The 25,168-nt window shown below is 36.1% G+C and overlaps 2 protein-coding genes and 1 long non-coding RNA gene across 6 annotated transcripts in view; 1 reads left to right on the forward strand and 2 right to left on the reverse strand.

The window, feature by feature from the left end:
* slc39a14 (solute carrier family 39 member 14) overlaps nt 1-5,044 on the reverse strand; it is a 67,294-nt gene extending 62,250 nt beyond the window's left edge. For all 3 annotated transcript variants that reach the window (XM_073951140.1, XM_021476336.3, XM_005171766.6), the window contains exon 1: nt 4,987-5,044. The gene's annotated coding sequence lies outside the window, so the exon portion shown is untranslated. The remainder of the gene's footprint in view (nt 1-4,986) is intronic.
* A 230-nt stretch (nt 5,045-5,274) lies between these two features.
* Nucleotides 5,275-11,746, forward strand: LOC141385781 (uncharacterized). Its single transcript, XR_012406758.1, has 2 exons — nt 5,275-5,648; nt 8,687-11,746. It is a non-coding gene; the product is annotated as an uncharacterized lncRNA (long non-coding RNA).
* piwil2 (piwi-like RNA-mediated gene silencing 2) overlaps nt 11,275-25,168 on the reverse strand; it is a 40,747-nt gene continuing 26,853 nt past the window's right edge. For both annotated transcript variants that reach the window (NM_001365624.1, XM_073951019.1), the window contains 9 exon segments: nt 11,275-11,636; nt 14,578-14,685; nt 14,867-15,120; nt 15,586-15,691; nt 18,294-18,382; nt 18,948-19,064; nt 20,060-20,161; nt 20,341-20,529; nt 23,666-23,779. In NM_001365624.1, coding sequence (NP_001352553.1) covers nt 11,480-11,636; nt 14,578-14,685; nt 14,867-15,120; nt 15,586-15,691; nt 18,294-18,382; nt 18,948-19,064; nt 20,060-20,161; nt 20,341-20,529; nt 23,666-23,779 — 1,236 coding nt within the window. In that variant the 3' untranslated portion in view covers nt 11,275-11,479.

Genomic DNA, 25,168 nt, shown 5'->3' on the forward strand with positions numbered 1-25,168 from the left:
ATCTGTACTACTACTACTAAAATACTAAAAATCAAATGACTATGGAAAAAACCTGATCAGGGCATCCTGAAGAGAAAGTGTATGTTAACGTTATATTGAAACTTATGCATTTATTTTTACAAAACAACTTATCACAGAGTTATGGATCAGAAAAATATCAATTCGTAAACATTTTTTTAGACTTTAAAAAGGAAAAATAAACATCTGTTATGGATGTGACCATAAAAAGCTAGCGAGTTTACAGTATACAACATACTAGGTCTGCACAATATATAGTTTCAGCATCGATATCGCAATGTGATAATTCGCAATAGTCACATCGTGAGCACACACCACGTTGAGTCTGTAATGGATTATAGTTAATTTGGCAAGTGTTTTTTTTAAGGGTTGTGCCGGTTTGAGGGTATTAAAATCATTCAGGCAAAAGAAATTACTAGGCATTGGCCGGTAAAAGATTCCGACGGCATGATAACCTTGGATAAAAAAAGATCACGCTTTCACGATATATCGATTACTGCTCTAAAATGTTCTTTTTTAAATGTCTGGATAAAAAAAAATACTTTTTAAGCTTTGAACACAATATAGTTTATTTTAAGAAACATTTAAAATATTATGGAACAGTACACATGTCAGGCTAAATAATTCAGATAAATGATTGACTTCTGCTGTTTTCAATCATTCCAAAAACACTGATTTCTTCATAATTTTAAAGATATCTTTGGATATCTTTTCTGCTGGAAATGTACTGTAGTCATAAAAAAAAAATGTTACACATACCATAGGAACGGTATGGCAGAAAATGTTAGTGGTTTTAAAACCTTGACTTTTTCAAACTACGGTATACTTTGAAAATGGATATCGTCCCATGCCAAAACTGTTACATTTGTAACTTAGGCAAATTAATAACATTTAAACAGTTTATTAAACGAATGCTATGCAGTATTATTTTACATTTTGATTATTCAATTACTGAACACCTGAAAACAGTTTGACTCATTAAAAAACAATCAAATGCTGTTTATTTAATTGAAATCTTTTTCTTTATTGAATTCATCTACGCTTATAGATTGTTTCTTATATTTTATGCATATGCACGTCTCTACAAAATCATCCCAATCAATCTAAAATGATGCATTCTTTCCAAATAGTTATTCAACACATCTAGTGAAATCATAATTATAAATCACAATATATAAATTGCAAAATTAAAATATATCGCAATGTTAAATTTTTATCATGCAGCCCTACAATCTACTTTGTAGAAATTCTGTTAATTAAACTGCTCAACCCAAAATATTGCTAATCAAAAAGAATAAAAGTTGGCTTTATCGAAAAAAAATATTAATTTTATTTTATATTTTTGCATTTATGGGGAAAAAGCTTTGTTATGGATGTGGACATCTTTCCGTTATGGATAAGACAGATGTGAAATTGCCACTTGTGTGACTTTGGTAAATCAAATATAATTGTTTGAAAACACTCACAGAAATTTTTGAGAATTTTACAGTACCACTTTGGTGAAACAAAAACTTTTTTTATGCAAGATTGACATTTGCAAGGAATTGCTCAGCTGCATCACTTCTAGCAACAACCCAAAATCTTGCATCATAAAAAAAGGAAATATTTAAAATCTCTGCAACAACGACAAACCTGCATAATCAATCAACTTCCACAAGCAATGCTAAAAAGCAAAAAAACTCTACCTGTTGCTCATCCACTTTACAGGAGTTTGTATTTGGCTCTAAACAGCTGGTTCAATAGACACACACATACATCCAGGACTTTTCAAATGCCCGAGGCCTCTGTGATCAAAGTCCCTTTATACAGAAGACAATGTGGTTAACAGAGGGACAGTAATTAAATGATCTGACCTGCCATTAAAGAAAAGTACGTCATGCCAGAGAGCACTTCCCTTCAGCTCTGGGGGGCATCCTCAAATATAATTACCACCAACAAACCAGCATTAGCATCCAGCGTTAATTAAACCTTTGCCTAACCACTAAGCTGGAAAAATGGATAACAAGCAAGCTGCTTTTCCACACTACGTCAACCCTGACAAACCCTCAAGGATCTTGTGAGAAGTTAAAGATATGTCAGGAGAAATCAACCTTGGCGATTACTGCAGTCACTGTTATCATTGTTTTATGCCAGACAGAAAACAGTAAGAAAAGTACATTCGGTTTCAAAAGTGTTTTAGAAGCAACTAAAATGTTGTTTTTACATGTTTTTCAACAGCACATTTCTAAACATTTTCCAAGTTGTTTATTTTTTAAAACTATTTGTAGGTCATCACACAATGTAATAAAATGACGATATATTTCTGTGTACTGTTTTCTGTGACCCATAACATCATAAATGCTTTTGGCTGGTTATAACTTCTCACTGATAAAATAGGGAATAGTTATTCGTCAAAGTTATTTGTATTATTTTATTAGAACAAGGGTTAAAAATCATGTCACTATTTAAAGTCAAATTTAAGCAATATATAAAAATAACTTTAATAAATAACCATTGTGAATAACATCATCGAGTCAAGTTACAATCTGCTAAAAGCATTTATGATATTATCATCATCTTCATCATCATGGTTCCTTCCTACACCTGTTTAAATATAGATTTCTTTATAATTTCTCCAGAAGTGAAATGAAAGTAATAATCAGACTTTCATAAAGAGGTTTTAAAATGACTAAAAATCATTTAGAATAAGAACATCTTTGTCAAGAGATACAGACACACACGATTTATGTACTGTAAAAATAAACTCATTCACAAATAAATATACTACTATAAATATCTATAATAACTCAATATATAAATCAATAATGACAATAACAATAGTAATAATAATAAACTGTTATTACTTTGTCATAGTTCACAATAATTACTAAACACTTGATGACTAGTACTGACCTAAATCTTTCGTCCAACAGAAGTCACTTCATGTGTGGCAAGTTACAAATCATTAACTATTCAAAAAAGTTTTAATATTTGTGTAACCTTTAACTAAATGTTGTCAAATAAATAGAATGAAAAAAAATAATTTAAAATAGCACACCCTGCTGAAATACCATTATTGAACAGTTAATTAAAAACTAATGTATAAAGAAAGTTACAAATACATTACTCTTATAACTGCTATTATTATTATTATTATTATTGAGGTAAAAATGGTTTTATATTTACACATTTTGACTTTTTTCTTTATATAATATCAGAAAAGTATTCTTTGCAAATTCTAAATAGTGAAATCATATTGGCAGCCAATGACTATCAAAATACAACATTTTTCACTGTCAAATAAATAGTGCTAATGCTAATGTTGTATTTAAGTCACACTTGGATGTTTTCAAAAAGAATATTCAAAAACACCATGGTAAAGTGAAACAATATAGGAAACATGTTATCGAAGAAACGCACTAATACAAAACCAAAAAATCATTACGACTTAAATCATTATCATCACAACTTGAAAGGTGAAACGAGTTGATCTGTGTGCTGCAAGTTTTTTAAAAACCAGAAAACAAACTTCATGTCTATACAGAATGTCAGAAACATGAACAAACAAATCTCAAGACTAAAGATGGCGAACTCTCAAAACTATCTTAGACTTAGCTCAAACGTCACAGCAAACAACTCATCGCTGTAAGAATACAAATAAATTAAGTTAATAACCACTAATGACACAGAAGAAAAACAAAACAGGTGAGGTAAAATTTGTTTTATATTCACACTTACTGGATTTCTCATTAATAATATAATTTCAGAAAAAGTATTTTTTTTGCACATTCTAAATCGTGAAATCATATTAGCAGCCTGTGACTGTCAAAATACAACATTGTTCAGTCAATTAAATAGTGCTAATGTCGTTTTGAAGCAATACTTGCATGCAATTTCAGACCGAATATTCAAAGTAGCTAAGTAAACAACATATGGACCGTGTCACAAGTTGTAAATGAATGAATGTGTGAATATAAAACCAACTTTACCTCAATAAACAACTGAAGTAACACTTGTTTTATATTTCACACCTTCAAGATTTCTCCTTAATATTATAATTTCAGAAAAGTATTCTTCTGCAAATTCTAAATAGTGAAATCATATTAGTAGGCAGTGATTATCAAAATACAACATTGTTCAGTCAACAAATCGTGCTAATACTGTTTGAAGTCATACTTGCCTGCAATTTCAGACCCAATATTCAAAGTATGGTAAAAAAAAAAAAACATTAGGGACAGTGTCTATTATTAATGAATGAATGTGCAAATATAAAACCAACTTTACATCGATTAAACGATAAAGAGACCATGTCACTGAATGAATGTGCGAATATAAAACAAACTTAACCTCAATTTAATATTACCACCAGTAATTACAACAAAAATTATCATCATTACGACATAAAAAGTCAAACGACTGCATCTGTGTGGACTGTACATTTTTAAAAACCAGAAAACAAACTAAACAACAAACAACAAACTTCAAATCTACACAGAATGTAAAGCTGATTAAAGCTGGCGAACTCTTAAACCTATCTTAACTCAAACTTCACTGCAAACAGACGAGTCAACGCTTAAGGAAAACAAATAAATGAAGTTAATAACCACGTACGACTGCTTGCTCTCAATCAATAGCAGATTACACGAGTGAAAAACAAAACATTGACTCTCGTATTAGTGGTTGGCCAACGTAAACCACACAATTAGAAAGGTATTCACTCAATGACGTTACTAATGCTAGTCTGACACTGATAGTGCTGCGTATCATAAACATCACATCATCTCTGCTCACAAGAGGCCAGCGAAGAAAACCGTCTGTCTATTCACAATAGACAAGTTCACGTCCAAAACTATCCTAATCTCGCCACGAATGCGTTGCCTGGAACACAACCTGTGTTGAGTCTCAGTATAAGAGCAAACCTCAATGACGTGGTTAATGGTTAGCAAGCTAGCAAAGCAAAAATATATACATCAAAAAGATGCCGCTCACCGAAATCTGAGATGTCTTGATCTGTAGGCGCGTGGTCCGTTATCTGACGTTCACGAATGATCTGAGGGACATGGGGTAACCCGTTTTAAAAAGAGAGACCGGATGGATTTTTTTTTTTTTTTTTTTTTACAGTCTTGACCCATTCACAAGACAGCAGCGTGGAACTAGCACGCAGGGCGGAGATATGGCGTCATCAGCAAGCGCCGCTTAATATTCAGAAGCATAATTCATCGCCATTGGAAGGCGGTAAAATACAGTCAATGAATATTCATTAGGTGACCGTCTCCCATTGGAGTAACGTCAGAATTTCGAATTGACTCTTCATACATTAGTGCAGAGAATCCGCTTTAGTTAAGAAGTGTGTCCACGCAAAGATTAACAGAGTTTGAGTTATATTTGAATGACTTTTAATCGTGGGAAGTACGTGAGAACACGTTCAGCTAGAAGTTAACATTAGTCGGAAATTAAACTTAGACACAGCATGTGGTGCACGTGGCGAATCCGGCGTGTCAGTTAACGTCGTCCATTTTAATGATTGACTAGTCCAAGTGTACTTGTCCTGATTTTCATGAAACTAAATAATGAATGGAAAGTCGTATATTTTATAGGAAGACCGTGCCGGTGTCCTACCTTGTCAGATTGTCCTACCTCCCATTCAAAAAGTAGGTAGCACATTTTGATGACAATATGCCACCCATCAGATTTTGCTACCAGTGTAAATTTTAATGTGGAGAAGTGTGATATGAAGCTTTAAGATCGCCCTAACCTCACTCCTAACCCCAACCTCAGAACCATTCAAATTCAGTGTTGGTAGCGTAATCTGATCGGTAGAATAAAATGTCAGAGCACCTGTTAAAGCCATTAAACAAAGTAGGCCTATCATCTTATTACTTCCTCAGTTGACTGATTACATTAAGTTTTCGAAAATGTAGAAATGAGGCAATTGTTAGATATTTCTACTGACACAAGTTCTCACACATTGGGTAAAGTCAGGTTCAATCATTCCTTGTTTATTTATTTATTGGCTTGACATAGTAATCGAGTAATAATCGAGTTTTTACGGATGGGGTTTTGGGAATTCAGAATATACCTAACCACAGTCCTGGGGTGTGTTTCTGAAAACTATCGTTTGCCAACTAAGGTCGCAAGTTGTTAGCCAACTAAGTTGTTTCACTACAAACATAGTTTGTTGATTTGACATTTCCCAAATCCGTCTTTCCAACCAACATTCGCAAACTGTGTTGAAAACTTGTATGCTTGCATCTACACCTCTGGAGTTGTAGTTAGAAACCTATAGTTCCTGGCTGTGCTATATTCACCCTATATATATATTTTGGCTGTGCTATATATATATATATATATATATATATATATATATATATATATATATATATATATTTATTTATTTATTTATTTTAAGTAATCTCTCTAAGGTGTAATTTGCTTTCAAAGCATTTTTAAAGTTCAGTTTAAGTGACCTTCATGTTTAAAATTGCGCTCCCTTCGCAGTGCACTTTGAAAACATTGTCATTTTGAATACAGCCGTGGCTCATGATGAAAACTATAGGTGACCTATAATTTAAAGAGGAGTTTACGTAATGTATCCAAAGCTTGTGAAATAAAAAAACAGCATACTTTAATTGTTTTAATTTATAGTAGATTATATATTAAGTATCTGTACTGTATATGATATGGGCCTGTTGGTTAGAGCATTTCTGCAGTGGTTTGCGCATTTGTCAAATTGTAAAAGTAGACTTCTCAAAAAAATAAACAATAGGCATATCCTACTTAATAATAATCGTTATCATCATCATTGATATTATTATTAAAGTATGATTTTTTTTTATTTCCTTATAAATAATGCATTTCATTTCTTAATAATAAAGAGCCTTGTTATTAATTTATTCATATATGATATTAGAATAATGTTCGCTTTTGTAAGTGATTTTATGTTAATTTAAAATAGACTATAGAATATTCTCATTAATATTTGTAAAGGAATCATAGGCCCTATGTGTGCCTTTTACATAAATTTCAATTTATATGAAAAGCTAGTGCATGTTTTTACAAAAAACTAATGTAGGATTTTTTTTAAGTGCATGTGCGTGTAAAACAATATAATTTGCACAAATAAATTATGGGTTTCTTCTCTAAAGTAGTCCACCTTGTTTAGAGCATCATTACAGGCGTTTTGCATTCTAACTAACGTGGTTCATACGATGGGTCTGCAACAGAGAAACTACAGGTTTTGGGAAACACTTATCACTACATCATTCTTTTCCCAAACGATGCATCGTACTTTGATAGCTCAGCCGCGAGTTACGTTGTTGTTTGGGAAACACACCTCTGATCGGATATTTTCCCCACTATTTTGTAGAATAAGATATATAATCAGGCAAACTATTCAAGAACATGTCCTTGATTAAAAACATTTAGAATTTACTAAAACTGAAAACTTTGGTGTATGTAATTGCTACTTAATTGTAAATATATGGCTGCAAAATAAATTATTTTAGAAGTTTTGATTTCTTTTGACTAAATTAACACTATGGGAATGGAAAACCCCAAAATGTAAAAAAAAAAAAAAAAAAAAAAGACAGGTGCAGGAAAAAAAGTTTGTCTGCAGTAACTTAAACCATTAGATAATATTATTTTGATATTGTGCAACAAAGTTAATAAAATGCCAAATCATTAAATTATAATTCAATATAAACCAAATTATACATAATGTATTAGAACATATAAAAACTGTCTATACTTATTTTATTTTAAATATTAAAAAATTCAAAAAGTGAAGAGTCTGATACTTTATTTACAAAACTGCAGTGATAGAAAAAAAAAGACAAACTTGATACATGCTTTTTCAAATTAATTTAATATCTTTGTGGAAAACAATAGTTTTGAGAGAACACAAAAGCACTGGAATCATTTATCGAGAGCTGGTGATAGTGGAAACATTTATTGTAAAGTAATTGTTGTGGTCCACCAGATTGAGATTATTTCAGCTTTGAGACATAGTGTGTTATTCTGGACATAGCCTTTACAAGAGGAATACACAGTAGTAATAGATTGATTGAAATGGCAAACTAAAATAATGAGGTAGACTGTGGTGTTTAAACAATGCTCAACTGATACTAAGGCTACAAAAGTGTGCTAGAAAAATAAACCACACACCATAAGACCACCAGCAACCTGAGCCATTGTACCCCAACAAGGTGGGTCCATGCTTCCATGTAATTTGCTTAGAAATTTGACTCTACTATCCAAGTGATGCATGCAGCAGAGAACAACCCATCTAACTAGACCTTTCCTCAGTCTTACTTTTGGTGAGCCTGTGCCTCAGTTTTTGTCACTGCTGTGCTCTTCTGCTGTTGTAGCTCATCTGCTTCAAGGTTTACCAAATGGGTGTTCTCAAAGCGTTTTTCTGCAGACCTCAATTAAAACAAGTGGTTAGTTGAATTGCTGTTGCCTTTCAGTTGAACCAGTGGCCTTTCTTCTCTGGCATTAAATGAAGACTCCACTATTTTGGAAAAAGGGTCATTTTTACATCTCCCCTAAAAGTTAAACAGTTGTTTTAACATTTTTATTGCATTCAGCTGATCATTGGGTCTGGTGGAAGCATTTTAGGCTTAGCTTAGCATAGATCATTGAATCAGACTAGGCCATTAACATTTCATCTCATTGTCTACCGTTTATCCAGGGCCAGGTTGTGGTGGCAGCAGTCTCAGGAAAGAACCTTAGACCTCCCTCTCCCCAGGCATTTCCTCCAGCTCCACCAGGGGATTCTGAGGTGTTCCCAGGCAAACCGAGAGGCATAGTCCCTCCAGTGTGTCCTGGGTCTTCCCCGGGGCCTCCTCCCAGTGGGACAAGCCTGGAACATCTCCCCGGGTAGCCATCGAAAACAGATACTTAAGCCACCTCAACTGGCTTCACTTGATGTGTAGGAGCAGAGGCCCTACTTAAGAGTTCCTCCTGTGTGACAGAGCACCTCTGATCCCATACTCCAAGAGAATCCCCCACAGAATACCACAAGTAACATGATTAAATGCTTTCTCCAAATGGTTGGTCATACTCCCATGAATCCTCTAGCACCCTAATGGGAGTAGAGCTGGTCTAATGTTCTACGGCCTGGATGAAATCTGCATTCTTCCTCCTGGACCCAAGGTTCAACTGTCGGCCGGATCCTCCTCTCCAGTACCCTGGCATAGAATGTTCCAGGGAGGCTAAAGAGTGTGATCCCGCACCCTCTGGTCCACCTTCTTAAAAATGGAAACTACCACCTCAGTTGCCTGTACAGAGGTACTGTCTCGGACCTCCACGTGATATTGTAGAGGTGTTTTAGCCAAGACAGTCTTACAGCATCCAAAGACTTGAGATACGCAGAGTGGATCTTATCCAGCCCCACTGCTTTGTCACTGCAAAGCAAGCTACCACAGTGACTTCAGTTTAGGTTATGGGACTTCAGCTCGAGTCAAACCCTGCATCTCCAGTCTCTGCTTTCTCAAGGGAGTGTCAGTGGGATTGAGGAGATCCTCTAAGTATTATTTCCACTATGCAACAACATCCCCAATCAAGGTCAAGTGTTCCCCACTTCCACTAAAAAATGTTGGTATGGAACTGCTTCCCCCTCCTGAGGCACTGGACAGTTTGCCAGAATCTCTTTAAAGCCGACTGGTAGTTTTCCTCTATGATCTTCTCGAAATCTCTTCCCAGGGCCATGTTCTTGCTTCCATAATTGCCAAGCTGCAGCACGCTTGATCTGTTTGTACCCATCAGCTGCCTCAAGAGTCCTTCAAGACAACCAAGTCTGGTAGGACTACTTCTTCAGCTTGATGACATCCCTTAATTCCGGTGTCCACCACCAGGTTCGTGGATTGCCGCCATGACAGGCACCACAAGCCACAGCTCCTCATGGCCATGTCAAAAATGCCAGAAGAGAAAGTTGAAAATCCCACCAACATGTGGTTCGGCCAAACATTCCAAGTGGACCCTCACAAGGTTTGGGCCTGCCAGGTTTGTCTGACCTCCTCCTTTGCCGTCAGATCCAACTCAACACCAGGTGGTGATAAGTTGACATCTCTGCCCATCTCTTTAGTCTATTGTTAACCACTAATGGTTGGAGATCAAATAATTCTACTACAAAGTTGATTATTGACCTTCGGCCTAGAGTGTCCAGGTGTTGTCATGTGCACTGATGGACACCCGTATGCTTGAACATGGTGTTTGTTATGGAAAAACTGAGACGAGCACAACATTCTTTGTAATTGTTTGTAACATCCTCTGTAAATCTGTAAAAAGATGGTTGATGGTTGCCAAAGTTTGTGTGGTCACAGATAATAATAAAAAAGATCAAGGGCAATGTGCAAAACGTGAAAACACATACATTAAGATTGCACTGTTCGTAACAGTGTGGAACAATATGATCTTGAATATCTTGATCATGGTAATTGAAACTAGATAGTTTGTTATTTAACTTCACCTCATTAAATGTTTAATTCATCGAGTGGCATCCATTGGTAATCATCAACATGTTGCGTTTATCTGAATACTAGCTGTGCAGAGCTCCAGCTGTGTTTTAGGAGTTTTTCAGATGGTGCTAGATTGCCTCAGAAGTCGCAAGTGTCAGGAAATAGCTTAAAGCAGCCTAGGGTGGGTGCAAGTTCTCCATTTGGGATACATGGGGCACCTGACACTTTTCCACACATGATGTGTATCATTCTAGATTCACTGGGTGTCATTGGCAACTACACTGGAATCTAGAGAAAACTTCTGCTGCAACAAAAGCTTTTAATACAAATAACTTATTATCTAGCTTGGGAGTTATAATTTCCCCCCTTGTTCCCCAAGTTAAGAGAAAATTATTTTATTAATATGAATAGCTGGTGCTGAAGATATGTGAAATAATTTTCTGATAGTTGTTGTCACTATATATCTTATTAAAAGTCCTAAAGTGTTCATGGAAACACTGACATCTAGAGGAGAAAAATACATGTAACGTAATACAGTGGAAGAGTTTCCAAATTGCTATAATCTTCATTTAGACTTGCAGGGACATATTGTAAATTGTGTTTTGTAGATGCTTTTAAGCTTCTACAATGCATTATTCCTTAATGGAAGGTTTGTCACGTTTTTTTAATGCTTAAATAATGCTTGTCATGAGATGTTGATGTGACCTTTGAAGCATTTTTTGTACCTGCATTAAGTCAGCTGACCCAATACAAAATGAATATAGGCTTGGCCACGCTACACACCTGCAATGTTTTATATAATCACTGATGAGACAGATACTGAGGGGGGAAAAAGTGTGACACTTTATTAACACTCCACAAAAACAAACTAAAAATCACAAAAACAAAACTTGGAGGATTTCTTTTTTAACATGTAAACAACACGTATTAGCACTTTCCTAAGAACAGGATTAAAACAAAACTAAGAACGAAAGTCAAAGGTCTGACCCATCCAGGGTTCTGTTGAGATGCTGAATGCCTTTCATTCACAGAAAAAACAGTTTCTCTGACAGCTGGATTGCAGGCTCTGAATGGAGGTACTGGCCAGACAGGAAAGCCAGTTTGTGGGCATATTTGCACGGTGCAGGAACGCGTATTGTTCCAGGCCAGTTCCAGTACAGGTGACACATCTTGAAGGTCAACCTATGGAAATAAGCAAATACATTATGTATAGATGCAAGCATACAAGAGTGTTTGCTCTTCACTGACTTCTTTCGAAACGGCTACAGCTATAATAAAAAAATGTTGACGCTTATATTGTCAATGCCTCATCATTGGAGTTCTGTTGAGATTTGACAGGTTTGCAGACTTCTAGATGTAACTTAAGTGTATAAACAAAGTAAATGTTGGAGCTTAAGTGTCATGGTTTGGTGACGTTTTCTGCAATAGCAGTTGTGTCTCAAAAATTCATGGCAGTGACACAGCAAAGAAGCTCAGAAGCTCCTTCTGCCACATGTGGTTCCTTCTCTGCTTTTGCCAACAAATCAGGCATTTCCATGGAAAACAATGAGCAAAACAGGAAGCATCTCCTTGAAGCTGAAAACACTGAACCACTGAAAGTCAGTGAGTGGAAGAGTGAATCAGAATCACAGCAGAGCAAAGACTATTGATGTCCTGAGAGAGACTATTAGCCCCATTTCCACTGTCTGGCCAGTGCGAGCCAGGGCTTTTATCGGGCCAGGCCGGGCCAATCGCCCGGGAGGTTGAACAGTGAGGCCAAAATCATGTTGCGTTTCCACTGTCAGGCTAGTAGCTTGCAGCGCGTCATGTAAACCCCACCTCCAGAACGACCCCCGAATCAAACGTCACACAACCCGGCCACTTCAGCAGGAATCAAGCAGATAAAGCACACCATCGCATCACCACGAAACCATTTAAATGAATACAACCGATACAAACAGACGACGCGTAACTGTATAGCATTACATTATATGTCTACATGCACAGGCCTGTGTGTTCTTGTACTCACCGACCGACTGCTGACTGCATTGTGGATCGAGTGGTCTTGCCACTAACGGAGGGACCCAGCACATTGAGCGCATCTTCCATATTATAACACCACAGAAATTCTTAGTTAATAATTAGAAAATTAATTTTATGACATCCTCATTTAGATAGACGCTGTCAAACATTCAGCTTAAATGCTCAGGGGAGACCTGAAACATTTTTTTCCCTAGACTATATAACACTTAAAATTAAGTGATTCCCCCCCCTTTTTTTTTTTTTTTAAAGCTGTTGCATATTATTCTGTGATCTTTAAGTAAAGAAAAGTTTAAAATGTTTCAGCACATAAGAGCAAGTAATAAAATATAATCTATATTTCATTAAGCTCAGCAGCTTTTCACTAATAAAGCTCAAGGCCTACATGTATTTAAAATTTCATTTTTAAATTTTACTACATCATACAAACACAAACACTTACATTGTTATAGCTAGCTTTTGTTAGTTTTATGTTGGTTTATTTATTTAATGCGGTTTTATTATATCCGATATTTGTAATTCTTTAAATGATTTCAATATAGCTTAGGCTATTTTATCAAGATATGACACTGTTTTGAGCCTGCAAAAGTGGACAAGTAATTTGTAAAGTTGAATGTCTTTCTGTTGTATTCATATTGTGTATTATCTTCAAAATAAATTAAAAAAGAAAAAAGCCGAAGGGAACAGAGCTGAAGGGAGCACTCTTTTGCTCAGTCTCACATTCACAGACAGGGAAAACGTGCACAAACACACCTTTTAAACTTAACAAAATCTCTTGAAAAACTTTACTCTCTGCTGTGTCTTTAATATGGTGTAAAGATTATTATGCGTTATTGAAACATCAAGGAGGACGCAGCAAAGAATTTCACTTAGAAATTAAAACTTTATTATTTTATGCAACAGCCTAATTAACAGAGAAACATAAGGGCGATCATAAGCAAAAGACCCCAGCCTATAAGGCTAGATTTTTTCTTTCCCTTATTTGTTTGGCCGGCACATGTACGCGTGTGATCGGAAAACGGTGCCCGCTTCTCCTTTTACTCCACCCCGAAGCCCCAGTTGGCCTTCTTTGGCCCAAGGTATTCGGCAGGCCAAAAAAGACCAGCTGCTGGCCCCGAGAAAGCCCCGCTTTGGCCCGATTAGGCCCCGGATGTGACAGTGGAAACGCAACTGGCCTTAACTCGCCCTGACTCGCTTTAGGCGTGATAGTGGAAACGTGGCTATTGATGTCCTGTGGCTACAGCTGTGCTAAAGTCATAAAGCAAGAGTCTGTATAACTCCTATTTTTTTGGCTATTTAACCTTCAGTAAATTTATTTGAACACTTTCTTTATACTAATCACTGTTGTTCTCTAACTTTAATTATTCTACACAAAACAAGGATGTTAGGAAATTTGGGATGTCTCGATCAGGTTTTTTTTTTTGGCAGAGTCAGAATAATCTGATTATGAATATCTACCTATACCGAAACCCATTCTAATAATGTATAATACATCAAAATAAAAAAGAACTGCGAAGAAATAATCAAGTCATAAATAACTTACATTTTTCTTTTGCACTTTAGTGCAAAAATAAATCCAATCTAGAAACAAATAGCACCTCATTTTAATTAAATTAAAAAACCCAAAAGACAATCTCAAGTTTACATATCTCAGTTTGCTATGGCAATGCTGTCATCATTAACTTTATAATACTTTCAGACCGCAAACATAATTGCGCTTTCTGCTTCAAGCTGCTGCCGTGTTCTACTTTGCCGGCATTTAACCAATAACATCTCTGCTACAAAGTGATGTCATGCCGCACGCATAGCTTTTTCATTGAGAAGTCAAGAAAGAGGTCTAACTCTGTGCCGCCGCATAACTTTAAATGTGTTTAACAAGAATTTACAATACTTATATATTCAAGTCCTGATCAGGAGGTAATGTCCGATTCCAATCGAGTCTGAAACCACGTGATCAGGCCCGATTTCCGATCATGTGATCGGATCTGGACATCCCTAATAGTTATTGTTGAAGTGCCTTGATCATTTTGTAAAACATTGTTCTACTAGTATGGTATAACTGCACTAAAATTCATTTACATTTTGTATTCCCACAACTTCATACCTCTGCAGGTGGTCAGGGGTGAGGTTTGCGGTGTTGTACACTGTTATGTAATGAGTGGGCAGGCCACAACCCTGTCGAATGGAATGTGCCATTAGGTAGAAGTCCACCCTGAAGAGAAAAAAAAAAACATGTCAATAAATATATTTAACACTTTTGTATTATAAAGCTAATAAATTTGACTTGAACTCAGTTCTGCGATGCTTTGCACTTCTAGTTGTAGATTGTAGGACACTGCTAAAGCAGTCTACAGAATCCTGTTCTGCGCAAGCTTCAGCTCTTGAAAACCAACCAGTCTCTGTTTGTCACAGTGTGGTCCAGCACAGTTCCTGGCGAGGGTGTCCCGAAGTGGTCTGACCCGTAGGAGTACAGGGTTGTGCTGATTCTTTTCTGCACCACGATGAATGCAAGCTTGGGCTCGTAGTTTGGGATGGTCTCGAAGCATTTCAGAATCTGAGGGATCTCGTAGTGCTCCACGGTCTTCAGCTGTCCGTCAGACACACCGTCGCGATAGATGACAATCTTCTCAGGGAAGGCATGGTTCACCTGTTTCGAAAAAAAAAGGATAAAATGCACCTGCCTAAAACATTGCCACTGAGACATTTCAAAACAGCAGGGTTCCCACTCATTTATGGACACCAAATTCAAGGATTAAACCAAGTTTTTTTCAATAAAACAATTTTGTAATTCACACCCCAGCACGTATAACACCATAAAAGTCTTTATTGTAATTAACATTTCACTTTCGCTTGATATTATCATTTCAAAGTGCATTGATTACTCGACTGCTTTAGCAATAATTAGATCAAATCACACAATGTCAGTAGCTGTATTTACATTATAGACCTAGTTATCGGATCGGAACTTGATTTCGACCAGGTATCGGAATGGGGAATGGGGAAAAAAAAAAAAAAAGTATTGGAACATCTCTATTGCCTAGTTATCGTTTGGCATTTGTTGTAGAGCCAATATGCTACCTTAATATTAGAATTGACATAAATGCCTGTTTACCTCGTAGTATTTCTGCAGGGCAGCGAGAAGACACACTCTAAAGCCGTTGATAATCTCCTCATTAGGCATTTGGAAGGTCACCCTGGAGTACCATTTGGTCAACATGCTACACAGAGACAAAGAACACATAGCTCAAGAATTATGCACATTTATGCAATCTTATTAACAGTTTGCAGTATTCCCGTTGTTGGAGAAACAATGAGTAGCTTGGAAAACTGCAGTTTCATATATTTTGACACTACACACCATGCAGATTTGGCTAAGAGAGATAATAGTTTCCCTTTTTACTGCATGACACATTGACAAGAGTATAGAAAAGCTGTTTAGGCATTATCCTTAACATTATAAGCATTCCTTTTATGTATCACTGAATTAAAGAGAGGCTTTCAGAAGCAGATGTAAATGTCACATCCTTTTGGTTTCCCTGGCAAAACGTCCCGAATCCTTCACATAAAAGTCAAGTCTACAGGCTTTCATAGACCACCTAGGAAGTCGTTGAAGGTCTTGTTCATGCCTTATTAAATCCTGTTCTTGCCAGCTCAAGTTCATCTGCCTTCACTAAAGTTCAACACCCACGTTTCAAACTTGAATTAACAACTGATGCACAGAACACGTCCTACATTTTATTATATTGTTACATTCTAATTTAAAAATACATTCTGAATAGATTATTTAAGCCCATGTATGATTAATCAAAATAACTTGATCAAATCAAAGAAATAAACACACATTGGCCTAATGGTTGTGAGTTAGACTTGCAACCCAAAGTTTGCTGATTTGACTCCTGGTCCCGGCAGGAATTTAAAGTGGGGTGAATGAACCACACGGTCTCCATCTTCAATACCCAGCTGAGGTGCCGGGTGTATGCTGCTCACTGTGCGTGTCTTTGTGTGTGTTCTCACTCCTCACTCAAAATGTATCTGCAAACTTTGATGGATTAAAAGCAAATTGGTTTAAACCATATCTGACCAAGCTTGCTTAACTTTATTTTATATTAATATAAAAACAGTTATATATAACATTACTGTAGTGAATACTTTAGTAAAGAACACGTAAAAACTTGCAGGAGCTAGTGGTCAGATACTAAAATGAATACGAATGTTAAAACCAGGTTTTTTTTTTTTAAACAAAGTTTGAGCAATTGTCCACTCTAACTGGGTTTCCGAAAAACCATTCTAATATCAGATGTAAACAAGGTGAACTCACTTGTTTATAATATAAAAATTCTAATTAGATAATATACACTCACCAGCCACTTTTTTATGTACACCTTACTACTAGTGGGTTGGACCGACCCACTTTTGCCTTTAGAACTGCCTTAATTCTTTGTGGCCCAGACTCAACAAGGTACTGGGAATATTTATCATAGATTTTGGTCCATATTGACAAGATAGCATCACACAATTGCTGCAGATTTGTTGGCTGCACATCTATGATGCGAATCTGCCATTTAAACATCCCAAAGGTGCTCTATTGGATTGACCTCTGTTGACTGTGGAGGCCATTTGAGTACAGTGAACTCATTGTCATGTTCAAGAAACCAGTCTGAGATGATTTGTGCTTTATGACATGGTGTTATCCTGCTAGAGATCAAAAGATGGCACTGTGGTTAAAAAGGGGATAGACATGGTCAGCAACAATACACAGGTAGGCTGTGGCAATGACACGATGCTCAATTGGTACTAATGGGCCCAATGTGTGCAAAGAAAATATCCCCCACACCATTACACCACCCCTCCCAGCCCGAACTGTTTATACAAAGCAGGATGGATCCATGCTTTTATATTGTTGACACCAAATTCTGACCCTACCATTCGAATGTCGCAGCAGAAATTGAGACTCATCAGACCAGGCAACGTTTTTTTAAACTTCTATTGTCCAATTGTGGTGCGCCTTTGCGAAATATAGCCTCAGTTTCCTGTTATTAGCTGACAGGAGTGGCAGCCGGTGTGCTCTTCTGCTGCTGTAGCCCATCCGCCTCAAGGTTTGACATGTTGTGTGTTCAGAGATGCTCTCCTGCAGACCTCAGTTGTAACGAGTGGTTAATTGAGTTACTGTTGCCTTTTTATCAGCTGAAACCAGTCTGGCCATTCTCCTCTGACCTCTACCATCAACAAGGCATTTGCGCCCACAGAACTGCTTCTCACTGGATATTGCCACATTCAAAGTCACTTAAATCACCTTTCTTCCCCATTCTAATGCTTAATTTGAACTGCAGCACATTGTCTTGACCATGTCTGCATGTCTAAATGCATTGAGTTGCTGCCATGTGATTGGCAGCTTAGAAATTTGCGTTGTGAGCAGTTGGACAGGTGTACCTAATAAAGTGAAGCCAGTGAGTGTAAGCTCAGTAAAATTCTTTTTTTTTTTTCTTTAAACAAGTTAATTAATTTAAATTTAACTGAACAAAGATTCAGCCAACTGATCAAATGTGACAATATCTGAATACAATTCATTTTTTAATAATTGTCGTTTTCAGTTCTCTGCCAAAAAATTAATTCTAAAGGATTTTTTTTAATATATTACGCAAAAATAGAAAACAGAATATTCTCTTTTTCATAGTTTTGATTTGTAATGTTAGTATTACCATTTTAACTGTATTTCTGATGAAAGAAACGCTGCTTTGTTTAGATACATTTAAAATATACAAACCTGTAGACAGTAATGTGTGAACATTAACTGAGCTGTTTTACTTTATTTCAAGTTACCTGTTGAGACTTGCCACGAAGCCCATGACAGATCTGCTCTTCTTGCTGGTATCATGGTGAACATCCACTCCAATCACCATCAAGTATTTCTGTCAAACGTAAACTGAAGTGGTTAGTTTAGGTAGCTCCTTATCTGCAGGAACAATCCAACATCAGCTCCATTTATGAATTATGTTCACTTTTATTTATTCGTTTTCATGCATTATTTCAGATTTATTTTATTATTAATTACTGTGAACAAAGTGTGAAAAACAAGTTATTTACTGTAGGATTAAAATATTAATATTAATTTATTCCTCCACCCACTCACGACTATTAATGAGTTTGTGGCTGCAGAGGTAAAATATGATGAAATTTCATATTCCAGAACAAAACAATGATGGACCTTCTGTCATGAATAAATATTGAAATTATCCATCAATGTTAATAAAATAAATATTAGAATTTAATAGACAATAGATCACACCCTCATATTATATATCAGATCATACTGTGCAGAAACCATGCCCAGTTAATTCCCCATACTCTATATTTACTTAAGCATATTTACTTGAGCAGTTTTTAATCAAGAGTGACATATAGTATGATAACTCCAGGGCCACCCGTCGGCAAACGGTCAGATTAGCCGACACATGCATGCACTCACACACTCACCAGAGGAACGTTCACCGTCCACAGCTCTCCTCCAAGCTTGCAGTTAATCTGCAAAAGGATCTTTTGAGCAACACTGCGGAGCTTCTGCGGCTGTGAGATGGTCCGAACGTTGATTGCCTGGGACACAGACACAATCAGACTAGCAGTGTGTAAAATGCATCATCTGTGATCATTTCAGAATTGGTGTATGTATTTCTGACATTGGCAAATTCTTGAGATTCAATGTATAATGCAGTCTTTTAGAATACATTTAGATTTTTTTTTTTATATTAAAATGCAAAAAAATGGGTTTTTGATGTTTATAAGATATTTCACACCCTAATTATAAAAAGGATAAGTTCAAATTGTCACAGTGGTTTCTTGTATACCAAGAAATAAAGCTAAACCACTAACTTAGTGACCAAAATTAGCTTTAATTGAAAGTTTTTTTATTATTTTTTTTTATTAAATTCAGTAGAAACTAATGAAAAAGTTTGGCCCTGCTCTATGTAATATGTGACCCTGAACCACAAAGTTTTTTGGCAGTAGTCTTAAATTAATTGTAGGTTTTTATTTTATCCCAAAAATCATTGGAAAATTAATAATCATGATCCATGAAGATATTTTGTAAAAAATTGCAAATATATTAAAATGTAATTATTGGTTCGTGTTAAAAACTTAATTTGGCAACTTTAAAAGGTAATTTTCTTCACATCGTGTTTTTATTTTTATCCTCAGATTCCAGATTTTCAAATAGGTGTATTTAGCCAAGATTTTCCTAAGAAAGCCTATTTGTTCAGCTTTCAAATGAAGTATGAATCTCAATAAAAAAAGTACCCTTATGGTTTTGATTCATGGTTGCACATCAGAATTATTTCTAAGGGTCATATGACACTAAACTGGAGAAATGGCTGTTGTAAATGCAGCTTTGCCAATTAAATGAATACATCACATTAACATATAACAGAAAAAAGGTTATTTAAAAACTGTAATACTTTAAAATAGGAATGTTTCTTTACAAATAAATGCAACCTTTATGAGTTTATATAGACTTTTGAAAGGAAGTGTATGGTTTGTGTTTTTAATTTAGCAACTAAAATGTGAAATGCAAAAATGCTGCATTTAAACAAAACCTGTGATGGTACTGGACTCTGGATGCAGCAAAGCTTTTTGATGGCACTATACAGGTCATCTCTGTTTCCTGTCATGATGCACACGACTAGCTGTACACGAGGCTGAAAAATCAGAAAGGAGAATTTATTTGAGACAAAATAAGAACCCTATTCCTATACTATGATATTTTTTCTGAAGATAAAACTCCTGAAGTTTGTTGAGGAAAAACATGTTCTTTGGGAGTATAGACAAAATGTAAAGTTCTTTCATTACAATTTATCGTTATAAATCAGTGCCTGACCTCGCTGGTGAGTTGAGAGTGAATGCTCTTGACGAAGGTCTCGGTTCGATCATCGCGCAACTCTACACGGATGGGTCGTTCCACTCTCATGCCCATAGGACCAGCTACCCTTGAAAAAGTGGTCACCAGCTCCTCAGCCTGATCGGTTGCCCGTCTGGGATAGAAAACAGCCCAGCAATTCAGAGGGACCTGACACAGAGAAGTCATGGGGCAGGAGACAGAGAGGAAGAATTCCATCAGAGCAATGTGAGACAATGATATTGAATGAACTGATGTTATCAGCAATGTATTATTGTCTGCTCTGACTCAGGCTATAATTGTTAGTTTGGGGACTTAAAATTAAATTGTCACATTAAAAAAACAACTAAAGACAAATGTTTTGTTTGATTGAATCAAACAGAAAGAGTAGCAGAGACAAATTTCTTAGCAAATTGGTAATCTTTCGGTAAAAAATAATCTTTAGTTAAGATTAATTTTACAGAATGATAACCAATTTGCTCAGAAATTTCTCTCTGCTACTCTTTCTGTTTGATTCAATCAAACAAAACATTTGTGAGAATTATTTGTCATCAGATAACATTGCTACAAAATCAAAAGCTGGCCAATTTGTTAAGGAATCAGGTTCAGCTTTGTATTTTTGAGTCATTAATTCAAACTGCATTTTAAGAGCAATCACACTGCACGCATCCACCTGTGTTTCTGTATTATTAAAATCAACCACATCTTAAGAATCCTTTGCATCACAAATCATATTTACAGCGGTCCAGCTGTGTTTAAAATCAGGGTTCCCACTTTAAACCAAATATCTAATTCCATGACTTTTACTGACTGAGCTGAATTTCCATGACATCTAGTGAACCGTAAAACAGGTCACTTTTGTAAGAATGGGTTTTAACCACAGCGGTTCGAACTGTAGTTCTGTCGAGTGACTAAAAAGTTATCAGCATGATGGTAAGAAAAACTGTACATTTCTATTTAAACCATTCTTCTGCAATCTCATAGCAAAAACAGAAATAAGGGCAGTATTAATATCTATAAATGTGGGAGAACGATGATATTATATGATTGTATTGTATTGCAATATGGAACAATTAAGTGTTGATGTTAAATCAAAAGTAATTCACAAATACTTGAAAATGAAATGATTTAATGACAATAATTTGCTATGGTTACAACTGAATTAATTACAAAATACTGTATAAAATATTAAATGATAAAACTATATGATATAAAATGTACCCAGCTTAAATGTAATATTAAAGTTTCTAGAGGTAAAAGGAGAGACAAAGGGAGGGAGAGACAAAGAGAGCAAGTAAGCCAAAGAGGCAGAGAAGATAGGCACCAGAGGAGGAGAGAAGCAGAGCAGGAGAGAAGCAGACCAGGAAAAGACAGGCCAGGAAAAAAGACAGAGCAGAGTTTTACACCTATATTGTATCTTTCTTGACCATGTGACTAAAGCCCAAATGCTGAGACATTTAAACTGACCAATCAACATGTGACCACACAATAAACCCCCCAAGTCCACACACCAGGCCCTGATCTTATCAGTTTCTGCATTTGGAGTCAGTATGGACCTTCTTGAGTTAAAAAGACATGCTTTGTCATATAAACAAATGCATATGATAATTTAGTCTCTTACACTTTTGACTTTTGAGTTCACAAAAGATTTTAATGTGCGCACTATGTACTCTCCCTCAAGTGGTTCCAAATCTTTCTGAGTTTCCAACTTATGCTCAACATTAAAACATTGACATGAACATTTTTTTTTTGGGTGAGGGGGGTGGGGGACTATTCCCTTAAGTTACGACCAGTTGATGAGCATGAAAAGAAAATTCTACCAAAAAACAGTATGAAACAGTAAAATATAAAATTATGGTATAGAAAATTGTATTTTGATAATTGGAAACTAAAACAATTTTATTTTTTAAAATCCCTGATATTACATAGCATGGACAAACAAAAAAAATCCCTGACCTTTACTGTCTAGAATAGATTTTTTAAAATCCCATGACATTCTATGACCCGTGGGAACCCTGTAAAATGCACTTTTGATTCACTTTTAAGTAGGGCTGCACGATACTGGTAAATATGACATTGGAATATTTTTTCTCTGTAATACATAATGCGATGACTTAAAATAGCTCTGTTTGGATTAGATTTACTGGGATGATTTTGTAGGGGAGTGATGTAATTTATTATATAGACATAATAAACAAACTACAGTCATAAATAAAACAATGGAGCAAATATTAAAGTAAAAATAAACAGTGCTGTATGGTTTTCTGGAGAGAGTCTAACAGTATTCAGGTACAGAAATAAAATGTTGACATGTAAAATAAAATTGCATAGTCCTCATCGTTTTCATCAAATCTTCATCAAGTTCATTTTCCTGCGGCTTAGTCTTTGATTTATCAGAGGTCGCCACAGCGGACTGAACTGCCAACTACTCCAGCATATGTTTTACGCAGCGGATGCCCTTCCAGCCACAACCCAGTACTGGAAAGAACCCACCCACACCCACACCCCCACACACTATGGCCAGTTTTGCTTAGCCAATTCACTTATACTCCATGTCTTTAGACTGTAGGGCAAACTAGAACACCTGAAAAAAAAAACAAAAAAAAAACCCTGCCAATACTAGGAGAACATGCAAACTCAACAGAAATGACAAATGGCTCAGCCGGGACTCAAACCAGCAACCTTCTTGCTGTGAGGTGACAATGCTAACCACTGACCCACTGTCTATAAATTATTCAATAAAACTAATCTTTAATAAACTTCTTTATACTCTATTAAAATGCTTTGAACTCTTAAAATGCTCATCTCGTCACAGACCTTCAAAATCGTTTGCAGATGATAAGCTTTCACTCTATTATGGTTCAATTCTGCAGTGTCTCCACAAACCTCATGTGTTTTGACCTGTGGTTTCTGGTCAAATATAATCCCAACTCAACATTGCATATTTTGCGATGTGACTACTGTGGACGTACACATTGCGATATTGATGGTCAAACTATAAATTGTGCAGCCATACTTAGAAGTTTTTTAATTTAAAAAAAATTCACTGATTTTCAAAAAAAAAACAACACTGTTAGTGGTCTTGTGTGATGTGCTTCTTTAGCCATTCAATCTATGCATCAATTTTATTTCCACTCTTGCTAAACCAGACCGCTTTCTCTCAGTGGTGTGAGACTCCAGCATATGCGGTTTCCTCTTTCCACATGTGTTTCTGCTGCACGTGTGAACTCCCCCGCAAACCAATGACTCACAGGAATTCTGATCAAACACTCAGCTGTGTCCGAACTCTCTGATAGTGCTGACTCACAGTGCTGATGGAGGGGTCTCGAACCAACTCTCTGGACCAGTCTACTGCCGGAGATGTGACAAAAGAGGCTGAATGCAAGCAGATGGTCTCACTGGGCAGAGTTCTTCCTTGAGTCTGTGCCAAAACAAAACGTTTAAATAATTCAAGTTGACTGGAAGCATATCAGTAGATCACGTTGCGCAGAACAAACAGCATGCAAAGTAATTAAGTAAACAACACATCTAGTGACCAGTATGTGTTAATGTTAATGATGCTTATTAACCACTAACTGTGTAATTTGAAGTCTTTCTAGCTGAAACACCTTTTTTTCTCTGCTATGTAAGGTTTAAATTGAAACTTATCCACATTTTATAATAATGTTGTATTTTTCACATTTTGAAAAAGGAGCATAGTACAAAATATAAATTCTATTTACAAATGCATCAGGTCCAGTTGGGTTTCCGTGAGAATTTTTAAAATTCATGCAAAAAGGATACAGACAAAACAAAATAATAGAAACATTATTCACTAATAGACATTTAGAACAAAAAAATTAAATATATATATATATATATATATATTTTTTTTTATTATTATTTTTTTTTTTTTTCAGCAGCTTACACTTATTATGTAATGTGATAAATTGTAATGAAATGAAATGTGTGTATTTATAAAGCACATTTATTGTATGGTCATACACCCAAAGCGTTTCACAATCATGGGGGGGGTCTCTCCACACCACCACCAATGTGCAGCGTCCACTTGGATGATGTGACGTCAGCCAAAGGACAACGACGACAGTGCGCTCACCACACACCAGCTATTGGTGGAGTGGAGAGACAGTGATGGAGCCAATTCTGTAGATGGAGATGATTGGGAGGCCATGATGGGTAAGGAACAATGGAGGGAATTTGGTCAGGACACCACTATTTATGAGAAGTGCCATGGGATTTTTAATGACCACAAAGAGTCAGCACCTCGATTTTAACGTCTCATTTGAAAGTCAGTATAGTCTTTCACTGACCGTATAGCGTCCCCTTCACTTTACTGGGGCATTAGGACTCACATAGACCTTAAGTTGAGCGCCCTCTGCGGGCCTCACTAACACCACTTCCAGCAGCAACCTAGTTTTCCCATGTGGTCTCCCGTTTAGGCCCTGACCAGGCTCAGCCCTGCTTAGCTTCAGTAAGTAACTGGTCTTGGGCTGCAGGTTGATATGGCTGTGGCAGTGGTATTAATGTTGTTACAAAAGACTTTTAAATTTTGAACATTCTATTTATTCAAATAATTATTGCATCACAGTTTCCACATAAATAGAGTACAACTACTTTTTCAACATTGTTTTGTTTCAAAAGCACCAAACCAGCAAATTACGATGATTTCCAAAGCATCACGAGACACTGAAACTGCTGACAATTCAATTTTGTCATGAAATCAACATTAAAAAAAGACTTAAATTATTATAATATTATTTTTACTGTAGATTTGATTTAATAAATTGCATCTTTATGAGTGATACCAGTC

Source organism: Danio rerio, chromosome 5, assembly GCF_049306965.1.
Source record: "Danio rerio strain Tuebingen ecotype United States chromosome 5, GRCz12tu, whole genome shotgun sequence".
In the NCBI taxonomy this organism is placed as follows: domain Eukaryota; kingdom Metazoa; phylum Chordata; class Actinopteri; order Cypriniformes; family Danionidae; genus Danio; species Danio rerio.